The sequence below is a fragment of the Pseudophryne corroboree genome, chromosome 4 (genome assembly GCF_028390025.1).
Source record: "Pseudophryne corroboree isolate aPseCor3 chromosome 4, aPseCor3.hap2, whole genome shotgun sequence".
Taxonomy (NCBI): domain Eukaryota; kingdom Metazoa; phylum Chordata; class Amphibia; order Anura; family Myobatrachidae; genus Pseudophryne; species Pseudophryne corroboree.
In genome coordinates, this window is record NC_086447.1 from 223,429,255 (window position 1) to 223,443,578 (window position 14,324).

The 14,324-nt window shown below is 42.5% G+C and overlaps 1 protein-coding gene across 1 annotated transcript in view; it reads right to left on the reverse strand.

Moving 5' to 3' along the window:
* The window catches only part of CLSTN2 (calsyntenin 2), a 1,340,366-nt gene extending 1,326,385 nt beyond the window's left edge, over positions 1 to 13,981 (reverse strand). Inside the window, exon 1 of the mRNA XM_063915936.1 lies at positions 13,724 to 13,981. Coding sequence (XP_063772006.1) covers positions 13,724 to 13,790 — 67 coding nt within the window. The 5' untranslated portion in view covers positions 13,791 to 13,981. The remainder of the gene's footprint in view (positions 1 to 13,723) is intronic.
* Between the last annotated feature and the right edge of the window lie 343 nt (positions 13,982 to 14,324).

Here is a 14,324-nt window from a genome sequence, read left to right on the forward strand (position 1 = left end):
CGGCGCCCCCCCTCATCAAAATCAGGCAGTGCGCACCGTAGGGGGTGTTACATTTTTATAGGGGCGTGGCTTCAAAGGGGAAGGGGTGTGGCCTCAAAATAATACCAGTTTATATTACGGTGCACAGTAGTCTCCATTATTCAAATTACGCCGCACAGTAGCACCACTACACCAGGTAGAGCCCCTTTTACACATTACGGCAGATAGCGTCCCCTTTTTTACACATTATGGCAGACAGCGTCCCCTTTTTACACATTACGGCAGACAGCGTCCCCTTTTTTACACATTACGGCAGACAGCGTCCCCTTTTTACACATTACGGCTGACAGCGTCCCCTTTTTACACATTACGGCAGACAGCGTAACCTTTTTACACATTACGGCAGACAGCGTCCCCTTTTTTACACATTACGGCAGACAGCGTCCCCCTTTTTACACATTACGGTAGCCAGCGTCCCTCTTTTTACACATTAGGGCAGCATTATCTACTTTGTGTTTCTGCCAGTGATTCCAGTAGTTACACATATACAGTACTATTAACACCTACATATCCACAGAATACACTTCATTTTAAACGTACAATTTAGGAATGAATGCAACTCGTGGTGCAAAGTCGCCCTGATTGGGCTTGCGGACACGGCCACTATATACAGTAAATGCTACACTCACGTTCTAAACTATCAGATCAGCAAAGCGATAACAGCTATTCACTAAAAACTGCTCATCGGAAGAGACTGCGCACAGCGTGCCTGTATACACAACACAACAGGATGGACCACAGCTATCATCATTATTATTATTACCTCCTTGGGTGGTTCTGTAGCTGCACAGTCTCCATCCCGGTGGCTGAGGGTCAGTGTGGGCAGATACGGGGCTGAGCGGTGTCCGGGGGATGCAGCCGCCCCCTCTTACTGCGCTGCGCGCACTACATGTACCTGCTGCGGGTCAGACCTGCTTGTGGCTGTGACACTTATCTGCCCCCCACGGTCCAGTGGCATAACTAGAATTTTTTCTCCCCCAAGCCAAAAAATTCTCTGGCGACCCCCCCCCCCCCCCATAATTGCCACTATTAAAGCAATGAATCTGCGCGCGCCGCAAAAAGGGGTGTCATTTTGTTGAAATGGGCATGGCCTTGCATAAAGGGGCTTGGCATTGTAGGAAAAGACTACCTTATACCCCAGTTTTGCAACCTGCACGCCCAGACGTTGGCCACCACAGGAAAGAAAAATAATTCTGATTCATGCCCCTTACATTATTTGTCATTTTTCCTCCTTATAGTAATGCCCAGTATACATTATGCCACATACTGCAATGGCCCTTAGACATTATGCCACACACAATAATGCACATGACACAATATGCCACACACCGTAATGCCTGTGACACATTATGACAGGAATCACAATGCCCGTTATACATTATACTACACACTGCAATGCCCCTGATACATTATTGCACATACAATGCCTGTGACACATTATGACACACACCGCAATGACCCTGAGACATTATACCACATACCACAATGCCCGTGATATAGTATACCACACACTGTAATGCCTGTGACACATACCGCAATGACCGTTATACTCTATGCCACACACTGCAATGCCCATTATACATTATGCCACACACTGCAATGCCCCTGAGACATTATACCACATACCACAATGCCCGTGATATAGTATGCCACACACCGTAATGCCTGACACATTATGACACACAATTCAATGTCCGTGATACGTTATGCCAGACACCGCAATGACCCTGAGACATTATACCACAATGCCCGTGATATAGTATACCACACACCGTAATGCCTGTGACACATACCGCAATGCCCGTTATACCCTATGCCACACACCGCAATGCCCATTATACATTATGCCACACTGCAATGCTCCTGAGACATTATACCACAATGCCCGTGATATAGTATGCAACACACCGTAATGTATGTGACACATTATGACATACACCGCAATGTCCGTGATACATTATGCTACACACCGCAATGCCCATTACACATTAAGTCCTATAGTAAGGCTTCTAATTACTTTTAAATTACCTGCTCGTTGCCAGGGGTTTCATGCTCTTGGTTCCATGCACAGTGCCAGGGGTTTTCAGGCTCAGGGTGTCATGCTCGTTGCCAGGGGTTTCATGCTCGTTGCCAGGGGTTTCACGCACTGGGTGTCATGCTCGTTGCTAGGGGGTAATGCTTGTTGCTAGGGCTGTGCTCCCAGTACCACATATGCCCCCAGTGCCAGATATTCCCCCATAGTGCCAAGTACACACATGCCCCCAATGCCAAATATGCCCCCCCCCCCAGTGCCAGGTACACATATACCCCCAGTGCCACATATGCTCCCCCAGTGCCACATATGCCCTCTCAGTGCCACAAATGTCCCCCCAAGTGCCAAATATGCTCCCCCTCCCCCAGTGCCAAATATGCTCCCCCAGTGCCAGGTACAACTCACCCCCACTCCCCTGCTGTTTTGTGAAGGAGGGACACAGATGGCACAGCGCGCGCCTCTCCACCCTGTGTCCCTCCTGCGTCTCCGGCGTGTCTGTTAAATGAAGTGCTGGTTCGTGAGCCAATCAGAGCTCACGAACGGGCACTTCATTTAATAGACACGCCGGAGACGCAGGAGGGACACAGGAGAGGCGCGCGCTGTGCCCTCCGTGTCCCTCCTTCACAGCAGAGATCAGTGTCAGCTAGGGCGCCCCGCAGCCCTGCGCTCCCCCAAGCGAGCGCAGTGGCTGCGGACCCCTAGTTACGCCACTGCCCCCACCTTACAGACTGTATAAATACATGCAAAGGAACAGGAAGCAATGCGACTGCCAGCCTCGTACCTGCACATACAGGGAGCAGCAGCGGCTACAGGAAGTGCGGGGAGGCGCTGAGGCAGGATGAACGAAAGGAGTAAGAAGCAGCAGCAGAGGGGGGGTTGTTGTAGGTTCCCTGCAGCTGCACTTTGAGCTCCGGCTCGGGGAGGTGGGAGGCGGAGCGGACACTTAGGCACCGGCGCTGTCTAGTATAGATAGCTGCTGATTGCGCCCCAGCTCATCCTGCGATGTGTGCAAGGCACACAGCGCACATAGCTAGTTACGGCTCTGATATGAGCTGGCACACTGTAATGTGGCACAGTATTAAGTGGAGGTACTATAGTGTGGCATAATATGAACTAGGGGCACTGCATGTCCTAATGTGTATTAGGTACAGTGTTGTGTAATGTGTACTGGTGGTGCTACAATGTGGGGCATAATGTGAACTAGGGCACTACTATGATTCATAAAATAAATTAAAGCACTACTATGGTTAACAAAATGAACTAGATCACTATTATGGGGCATAAAATTAACAACTGCTGCAGAGAGGTGTCTCTCTAGAAGCAGGGGCCACACAAAATGTTGCTATGGGGCCCACAAAGTTCTGGCTACGCCCCTGCTCAGGACACTTTCAGGGGTGCCTTGGATTGGTGGTCCAGGACCAATTCCAATAATTTATGGTCAATACAATAGAGAAAACCAGTACTAGTATCTGCCAGTCATAAAATACTGTATGTGGCTAACAGAAGTGAATCCTGTCCCTCACCACATAATCAAACCTAAGGATGACATCTAAACACAATTTACTTAATTTAATATTTTTTTCTAAATTTCTCAATAAGAAACTTTTAAGCAGGTATAGCAGAGTGACAGCTGGCGTGGACACTGTCACCGAGTAGGTACCCCACTAGACCGCCAGGGCATAGGAGTACAGGTCGGGTGTACTAACGCCCATTTTAATAAGACTCCATAGTTCCGGCGGTGAAGACCAGCATAGGGGAGGTGGTGCTTGACCTGTAGCCCCTCCCCCAGCCCATGGCACCATTTACTGCAGATTTTCACGCCCTGGAGCTGCCTCACACTCTCCCTCACACCCTGACTGAGACGCTGGGTGCCATCTTCTAAGTATAGCTGCAGCTGGTCTCCAGGACAGCAAGGCAAGGTCTCCCATGTAAAGCGCTGTGACTTTACAAACACTTGAGTATTCTACATGTCTTTATACAGACAGCATTAGTTAAGAAAGAGTGTACCTATTACAGGATATATTGTACGAGTATTCTGACATATACTTCCGGTCTACGACCGCGCTGTGTTTTATATATATATATATATACATATATGTATGTACATATACTAGTTCAGTGCAGTTTTATTGTCATAACAATTATCTGCATTGCCTGTGACTGTGTGTGCCTGTATCTGCTGTGTGGTTTCACTTTCATTGTTTCCCAGATATATCTATCACTATATTCTGTACCCTAAGGGACTAGGTGCGTCTGGGTCATATATATATATATATATATATATACATAGTGTGTCACAGTACTATTTACCCACTACGAGTATTCTACTGTGTACTCAGTCACATAATACTGGATTTATTCGCAGGTATTGTGTACTGTGTATTCAATCACATACTAACGGATTTATTTGCAGGTATTGTACTCTGTCTGGCTTTATCGTACTAAACCGCTCTGTTGTTGCATTTGTGTACAATGTCTAACAAGAAGGGCAGTAAGTCTGTGGACGCTCCTGCATCATGCAGAGCATGCGCCAAAGATTTCCTAGAGAGGGAAGTTTTGTATGATGGTCTGTGTATTGTGTGTCATACGTCTCCCAGTCAGTCTGCAGCTCCTGCAACCAATCAGGAGCCACCCTGGGCTGCATTAACCAACCTACTAGGTACTCTGGTGGAACGCCTTATGCCCCCTAATGGGACCACCTGTGCCACTACAGCCACAAATTGTCCCTATGGTTAATCCGTCTTGGGCGGAAAATTTGTCTAACCAGCTACAGCAATTAAATCAATCCTTGGTCAGACAAAAACCTACCCCAGGTCACTCCTGTGTGTCTGGGTCATTTAAGCAAGCTGCTTCCTCTTCACAATCCACAAATCTCTCAGATGTTTCATCTGAAGCAGAGTGGCGGCATACTGTCCTGTCAGACACTGAATCAGGTGTTTGTGACGAGGATTCTCCATTGCAAATTGATGTCCCTGCCCTAGTGGTTGCTATTAAGCAGATCCTACAAATCACTGATGATGAGGATTCCACTATTGTGGCTAAGAAAACTGATATGTTTAAACGGCAGATGGTGGTTATAAATCCATTACCCCATTCTGACCATTTGGTGGTCATCAGGCTGGAACCCTGGTCTAATCCAGGGAAGAAATTCTCCCTGTCTAAACGGGCCTTGGCTCGCTATCCTCTCCTCAGAGTTATGTAACAAGTGGGAAAATCCACCACCGGTGGATTCTTATATCACCCGCCTAGTGGTGTCATCCACTCTGCCTGTCACCACTGTCACTTCACTGAAGTAACTGTCAGATAAGTGTGTAGAAGGATGCCTGAAATCTATTTACTTCCTTACAGGTGCTGTACATAGACACATTATTGCAGCCTCTTGGGCTGCAAAAGGTATTGAAGCATGGGTTCAGGCATTAGAGGAAGAGCTGCCCGTGGTGCCTTGTCCTGTCATCCACCCTTTCTGATATTTCAACTTGACCGGGCAGTTCTTAGAACTCGCCCAGGTTATTTACCTAGAGTGGGGTCATCTTATCACCTTAACCAAGAGATTGTGGTTCCGGCCTTTATCTCTTCTGATTTGTCCTCCAAAGAGCGGTATTTGGATGTGGTAAGGGCTCTCCGTATATATGTGTAGAGGACTGCCTCTATCAGGAGGTCAGATTCCCTTTTTGTCTTGTTTGGTTTTCACAAACGTGGCTGGCCGGCGAATAAGCAAATCTTGGCCATATGGATTAGAATGGTGATTGCACAAGCTTATGCGCAGGCTGGACTCCCTGCTCCTGCTGCTATTAAAGCCCATTCTACTTAGTCTGTTGACCTTCTTAGGCGGGCCGCTGTAGCGCGTCCGTAGAACAATTGTGCAAGGCGGCTACATGGGTCTCAGTGAACACATTCATTAGGTTCTATGCCTTTGATACGTCCGCCTTCCAGGATGCTTCCTTTGGATGATGGGTTCTTATACCCGCTAAGGCGCATCCCCTCCCTTGAGAAACTGCTTTAGGACATCCCCGATGTATCCCTGTGGAACACAATGTACCCTGATGCAGAAAAGGAGAGTTATGGTAGACTTACCATAGTTAACTCTCTTTCTGCGAGGTACATTGGGTTCCACAGGGCTCCCACCCTGATGCACCTAGCTTCTATGGGTCTGTATGGCATTAGCTGAAGGTCCCTTCTCCTGTCGTGAGAATGTGGTTCTATGTGACTAACATCTGCCTTCTCTCTTGCCTGCTCCTACATTTGACTGATTAACAAAACTGAGCTCCAGTGCCTGGAGGCGGGGTTTATAGCGGAGGTCTCAATGCATCCTGGGACAGCCTAAAGCTTTTGCCTGTTGGTGCCTCTGGATCCAGATCCACTCTGCACCCCGATGTTTCCCTGTGGAACCCAATGTACCTCGCAGAAAGAGAGTTAACCATGGTAAGTATACCATAACTCTCCTTATACCACCTCTCTAGAAATTAACCGTATAACTACTGTAACTTGGATACTGAATACAACCACCTTACATAAACAAAAGAAAACTTGTAACAAACTACAGGATTGGTTTAAGTGCACCACCGTAGCATGGCCAAGAATACAGACTAGCGAAAAGGTGTTATTTGTTTTATATCAGTAATTATATTATATCGTTAGTGTTATGCCTTGTATGCTAATAGCTTGTAAATGCCAGGTATAACCATTTATGTGGCAGCCAGAAGAAGTGACACAGAGCAATAAATGTGTTTCTTTTCAATGATCTGTACGTTTGAGGAAATAAATTAATGTCAACTTACGGGTGTACTTATTATGAAAGTAACAGATAATAAAATATATATGTCAGGGGTGTTCCCAAGTCCACTCCAATAGACTACAGACATTTTTAAGGCTTGGGTGGAGGCACATATATATTAGTTACCCCTAGAGAGGTGAGAAGGTCTAACAATAATAATGATTTTACTGCAAAATTCTGCATCATAAAGAAGTTCAGAACATTTTTTTAAATGCTCTAAAAATTATTTGTAGTCTATATGGATGTTACAAGACTCTCACACTCCAGCCCTCCCTCTTTTGAGAATTAATTTACAACTGAGTCATTTTACATTACTGGTCACACATGATAAATCCTCACATGTAAATATGATATCACAAAGTAGGAGTATATTATGGTATGAGGTGAATTACCTTCACTAGAGCTTTTGAAAGTAGAGTGTGAATTGGAGTCCATGACCCTGTCACTAATTAGCTAGTTCCCGGCAATGACAGTAGAACCACTTATTGGCCGGGAAATGCAGCAGTATAAAAGGAATAGATAGAGAATTCCTTATAATATAGATCAGAGTGTAGGAATAGCTAGGCTCATAACGCAGATCATTGTTTTAAATACTAAGCAGAAACCTTGATCAATTAAGTTAATTTTGCAACAGTCATTATGGCTGTATTGTTACCAGGACAATAGTGACTGTATTGCAGTTAAAACCATTTTGCTATGCTGCACTGTCTGCAATTATAAACAACAATGAACATAATGTGATTTTTATTTACACTTGGAAACTGTTTATCAGCCCACCTTACAATTCCTATGGTACTTTTTAGTAAACAGACAAAACAGACTCTTGGGGGGGGGCTCATGCAGAGGTCTCTGCAATTGTGCACTGAAAGGCAGGCACAAAACTTCTTATTTGTTAAAGAAATCTGCAATTGCATGCATTTGCAAAACTTCTACTATCGAGAATGCATACCAGTCAGGAACAGTACAATATGCCAGTCAGAACCTTGTTATACCAGGCATATTTCAAACACACTAATGCGCATTACTTTTTTTGCTGGAGAAACACACATTCATTCACTATAGGACTTCAATATAACATACAAAAAATCCTCTGTGATACAATAGAAAAAACTCACTGTTTCATATACTAAAAATATATACTTTCTTGTTTTGCTACACAAAATCTTAATATATGTAAGAGCAGCACAGAAAGCATCTATCATGCATCTACATCCAGCCAATCACAAGTGTTCCGCTAGCGGTGGCACCCCGTCATCTTCATTACCATCCAAACTTTGCATGTACCCTGGACCACCCACAAATAATATGTCTTTCTCACTAGTAAAGGCATTTATGCCACGGTCTCAGTCTGACCACAACTGCACTACCACACCCTTACTGTACTGAGGGACAGATTTATTAAGCCTGGTGAAGTGATAAAGTGCAAGGTGATAATGCACCAGCCAATCAGCTCCTCCTAACTACCATGTTACAGGCTGAGATTGAAAAATGACAGGAGCTGACTGGCTGGTGTGTTATCACCTTCCACTTTATCACTTCACCAGGCTTTATAAATCTGCCCCTCAGTGTTTGTAAGAAGCCCCTTCCTTCCCATTGTCTGTCCTGCTTCTCTAGGCACAAGCAAGCGTAAGTACCAGAATCACACGAATCTGCATAGATGCCTATGGGTACCACAGCTTTCTTGGGAATGCGTATGATGTGCTACACAAACTGGCATAGTACTGTACTTTGTAACCGTCTCCCAACTTCACACTTTTAGTCTAATAAAAAAAAAAAAAATACTTGCTTTATGCTGACACAACACTCTGTGTTTTACTAATCTGTCTCAGATATGAGATGCTATTTCTTTTTTTGAAGCAGGTAAGACTGAAAAATGGTGTCATGCATCAAATCATGTCGTTCCTGCTCCATATTGACTTATTACTGCTTGCAGATCCCACTAGATCTTTCCTGATGGCAAATGTCTAATCACTTGCTATAACTCAATAGATTGATATGCAGAATGTGACATACAGGTTTTATATAAATCCATAGCAGCACAAACCTTGCTCCATTCCATACAGTATATTGGAAAAAATAAAATATATTTATGCTATTTACTATTTAGTGAATTTTTATTTCAGTTCTATATAAATAATAATAAGAAATTAATGATAACTCCCACCAAAAAAAAAGAGTGACAGGTAATGAATTTCCCTTCAATAGACTCCAATAGACTGTTGAATATGATGCTACATCTGTATCATGAAGGTGAATGGCTTCTAATACTTCATTCATTCACCTCCCCCCTCTACTCTTATTGTTCTAGCTATCACAACAGGATACAGCTTTGAAGTGAATTTTACTGGGAAGAGTGAAGATATGCACTTATTTAGTGACAGTCTCTGGGCGATTCACTGACAGGTACAAATTCTGTAAGCCAGACGGATCTCTCTGGGGTACAGTATGGATTGTCACATAATGTGTCTCACAGTCCTCAGGAACGGCAACCATATGGTCAGCATTCTACTGTAGGTAAATAAGACACTCAGACAGCAAACGCCAACATTGCAGTACACAGTGCAGCAATGGTGCAAATGACATAACTACATTACTAGATCTAAAAACAAATAATAGGTCACCATATTTAATACTATACAATATATGTATGCGCACAATATATGAAACACGTTATATATATATATATATATATATAGTAACAAGCCCTCGATGCACTGATAAGGAGATGAACATACAGTATAACAGTAGATACACAATAGAAGAACATTGGCTGCTCCTCTTGTAGGATCCTTACCAGCTAATGGATCTAAAAAGCAAGCACAGAAAAACAGGACAAGAAGGCTACATAATGTACAATCTTAAAACCACTGGCATCTCACACAAAAGGTAATGTGTGTACTTTAGGAGAAATTCAGTAAGGCTACTCTGAGGTCTTTATGTCTCATACACAATATACTGTTGTGATAACGAATGGCCCCCATACATCAGCAATAAATTGCTGTTATGTCCCGATCACCTGACAGCTGGGTCGGGGAATCGGGAATATTAAACATGTTTCGACCATGGTCGGGATCAGGAAATTGGGTCATTTTCATATGTTTAATTTCCCTGAATACCTGACGGATTGCCAATCATTGCTGGCTACCGAATGGCGGTGCCTGCAGGTCAGGAAATCTAGAAATTGTGGCCACTGATGTATGTTATATAATGTTTATACTAGACATTTACAAGAGGGCAACAGGTCAATCTTTCATTTGTACTGAGAGTTCTCCCTGCTATTCCAACACCTCTGACTGCAGAAATAGAACATCTCCTAATTCTAATTAAACATTCCCCCATTAGTTTACTGGTGGCAATCTGTATCCAGGAATCCTTACAGTTCCAGATATTGTACTTGCTCTGACTAAACCAATTAATTGTGAATTCCCCTGGGATGGACAACTTTGAGCAAATACAGTGAGAATTGCAGATGTGTTGAGAGTACTGATTGGATGACATGACAGTCCATCCAGTCAAAGTTCTCCATGCACTTGTCCTGCTTACTATGTTGTTACAGAGTTCCTGGGTGTCAATCACTGGATTATTGAAAGTAGACTTGCTCTGGCAGGTTAGAATACAGGTGGAAATGCAGAGAACTTTGACTTTGATAACCTGTGGTTATGATATACTGTATTCTATACTATAAACCAACACTGAAACTGGCACTGGAAGAAGAAGCCAATTGTATCTGATCATATGTAACATTACATTGTCTTGATTTAATTTCATAGCATACTGTACAAAGGAACATATTCAACCATTGATGCACACAAAGGATACAAGCACAATACAAAACATTTGGGGTCATTCCGAGTTGATCGCTAGCTGCATTCGTTCGCTGTGCAGCGATGAGGCAAAAATACAGCACTTCTGCACATGCGTATGCGGCGCAATGCGCACGCGCGACGTACTATTACAACGGCCGATGTAGTTTCACACAGGGTCTAGCAAAGCTTTTCAGTCGCACTGCTGTCCGCAGAGTGATTGACATGAAGTGAGCGTTTCTGGGTGTCAACTGACTGTTTTCAGGGAGTGTTCGTAAAAACGCAGGCGTGCCAGGAAAAACGCAGGCGTGGCTGAGCGAATGCAGGGCATATTTGTGACATCAAAACAGGAACTGAACAGTCTGAAGTGATCGCAAGCGCTGAGTAGGTATTGAGCTACCAAAAAACTTTGAAGCCGCTCTGTGATCCTTTCGTTGGCACTTCTGCTAAGCTAAAATACACTCCCAGTGGGCGGCGGCATAGCATTTGCATGGCTGCTAAAAACTGCTAGCGAGCGATCAACTCGGAATGACCACCATAGAGCCTTATAAGACTTTAATCAAATAGTATATCAGAAATCTCTGTAAGCCATACAACTTATCTTAAAAAAAGCCTTGTATAATGCAACCATATATAGATGGAACACAGTATATAATATGACCATGATATATACACATGCATTATAAAAAAGATTTAAAAAAATAGTTTTTTTCAACAAAAAGATGAATACGCAGTAGTCATGATAGTATACTTTAGGTCTGTGTTAGCTGTACAGTAGATAGTTGATTCTACTTATTAAACTGATATAAAACATACTGTAACGTTCGTTCAGTTTTTAACAAGTGTGAAGTGTAAAGATAACATTGTAAATAGACATGGGAGTCTTAATTCTATGGGGATAAAATAGGCACTTTTAACCAACAAGCCACTGAGATCTAAATAATGGCTTTTGGGTACTTTTTAGTACCCGTGATCCACTTTTTGCCAAACTATTAATCAATCAATCAATCAATCAATCAATCAATCAATCAATCAATTAATTCCCTCTTTATCAGGTTTAATGTTAGGAAAATTCTTAATATTCTTAACTAGGCAATAGTAAAGTGATTAATAACTGAGAACTGAACCTGAGTGACAATACTGTTTTTGTCCAAAAATATGTACTGTGCTGTACACAAAGGCATTTATCAAGTGTTTATCAACTCCAGCTGAATTCAGTGCAGCGATCCCAGTTATCTGTCAATTATCTGTAATAACTCTAAAGACCATTATTCGCCCTCGGAGCAGCACTCGCCATTCAACTTTTTTTACTGTAGTGTCTTGTTTTTCCTAAATCTCATAGGCTACCAAACATTACTGTAAGCAGAGATATGCTGGCATAGCCAATAAACCAGACACATAGGCATAACATTGATTATCAGAGCTTTACAATTAAATAAAATAAAAAAGGACAATTATATAAATAGTATTAAAAAGTCAAAAACAGAAATAGCAAAAGGTATAATACTTTTAAATGTTGCTCATTTAAATATAATTGTGTTTAATGTAATATATTTCTATTTTGTAACTAGAGAGATACAGTAAACACATTTTATGGTGTATTAAGTGTACTGCTTTAGGAAATGTACAACTACTGTAGAACTTCTAACCGTTGGTGCTAGAACTGTCAAGTTAAACCACCGGACACATTGTAACTATAGTACAATTAGTTTTATAGGCAATTCCCTGCTACCACCATGTCTGCTACATAAAGCAGTCAGTGGCATTTATTATATTTCATATTCTATTACCAAAGTTTCAAATACACAACTAATGTTGTCTTACACATTAAATGCTGATGAAACGTCTGCTGAGTTTGAGCAAACAAGAGAGTGGTTATTACCATAGCATGCAGAACATTGTACTTTTCATATACTATATGTCTAAACAGCAAATATGCAACAAACAAGCGTGTAGAGAGCACTGGCTATCCAGCAGTACATCACTCTGATATTCAAGAGTCATCAGAAATGGTTACAAAACAAAGCCTTTAAAGTCAGTTAGAGACTTACTATTCCCTGACTAATGCAAGAGGACGCAGATGACTGCTATGTGCACCTTTAGAAATCAGCATGGAAGAGAATAACAGAACACCAGTGGCTGTTGGATGCAATGGGGTGAAAACAGCCACTGGTGTTAAAAAGGAACATTAGACCCTTAAAAATGATGCATTCCTCCATTTACTAACTGACGGATTGCTGGCTAGGGAGCACTGCTGATATCCAGCTACCAGCAATGTCACTACCACACTCTGATTCATCTTTCAAGGTGCTACACACAACTGCTTCTGAAACACAAAGATTAAACTCCCCAAAACCAGAGGGAATGCCAAAATATCTACACTGCTCCTATAGCCTGGATGGTATAATCATGAAATAGTGCTTGGATTCAACCTCTCCTTCTGTGCAGAACTCTGTCATCATTAAGTCTATCAATGGCAAAGCCTTGCAATATTACTACAATCATGTATACTGTTTTATTACAGCTATATACCTAAAATACAATCAGCACCAAAACACAGCAGTACAACACATACTGGTTTCTCATTGGGTTGATGTCAAAGAGAAAATTCCAATAAGACATGTGTTGTGTCTATTTAACCCTCCCAGTGCTGACACTAGACTACATCTCCCATCATCCACACCCCAGTGCCTAGTACTGTATAAAACAAATGTGTTTCTAGTTCAGTAACAGCTATTCACTCTTATTCTTACTCATTTTTATTTCTTCACTTTATCTCACAATATAAACCAGATTTCTGAGCAGCACTAAGACTTTTACAATGTTGTATTTAAAAACATTGAGCACAGGTTCACCATAATGAATTAAGCAGCGATGGACTAAATTTGGGTCCAGAATAAAAGGCATGCTCTGAGCTTTTAGAACAATACAGCCCTCCAAAAGTGTTTTAGGATAGGAGAAGCTGCCGGAGTTAAATGGCCATGGTAAATGGTTTATGTCAGACTGCAATGTTTGCACAGAAGAATTAGGCAACAAACTCCCGGAGCCTCTTGGTGACAGATGATCTCTCCTTACCTTTTGTGGTGAGGACACCGCAGCCAACACCCAGGAAGAAAACTGCTGTCACCCACTGAACTGACATCCTTGGAAAAAGACAGACAGGAAAGTGCAGACAGAATCCCTGGCTGTGTGTATCTGCTCCTGGTCATGCACACAGGCTGAGGATGTGTAGCTCCTTCAGATGCTGCTGCTATAGTATGCCTGTGCAGGGAGTGACAGAGGATCGGTGTCTCCAGCTCTCTCTTCCCCAGTCCCCCTTGCAATGTCTTGCTAGTGATGCCCAGTAATTCTCAGCTCTGCTGCTGTTTCTTCTTCAGATCTGTCTGATGACAATTTAAATCCCCTGGAAAGGCTCTCTACTGCCATCTACCGGTACTCCCCAACAAATGCTGACTTCAATAGTCAATTGAACTACAGTACTAGCAGTTTTAAAAATACATACATCTTTGAGATCCTTGTAAACCCCTAAATTATCAGACATTCCTAATTAAGGACACTATTTAATGGGGGCAATAAATAATAGAAAAATACAGATGATTAGGTAAAACAGGAGAACATTACAGAGTATAAATGAAATATTGACTTATTGTCATTCAAGAATATGCGTACAGCTTAG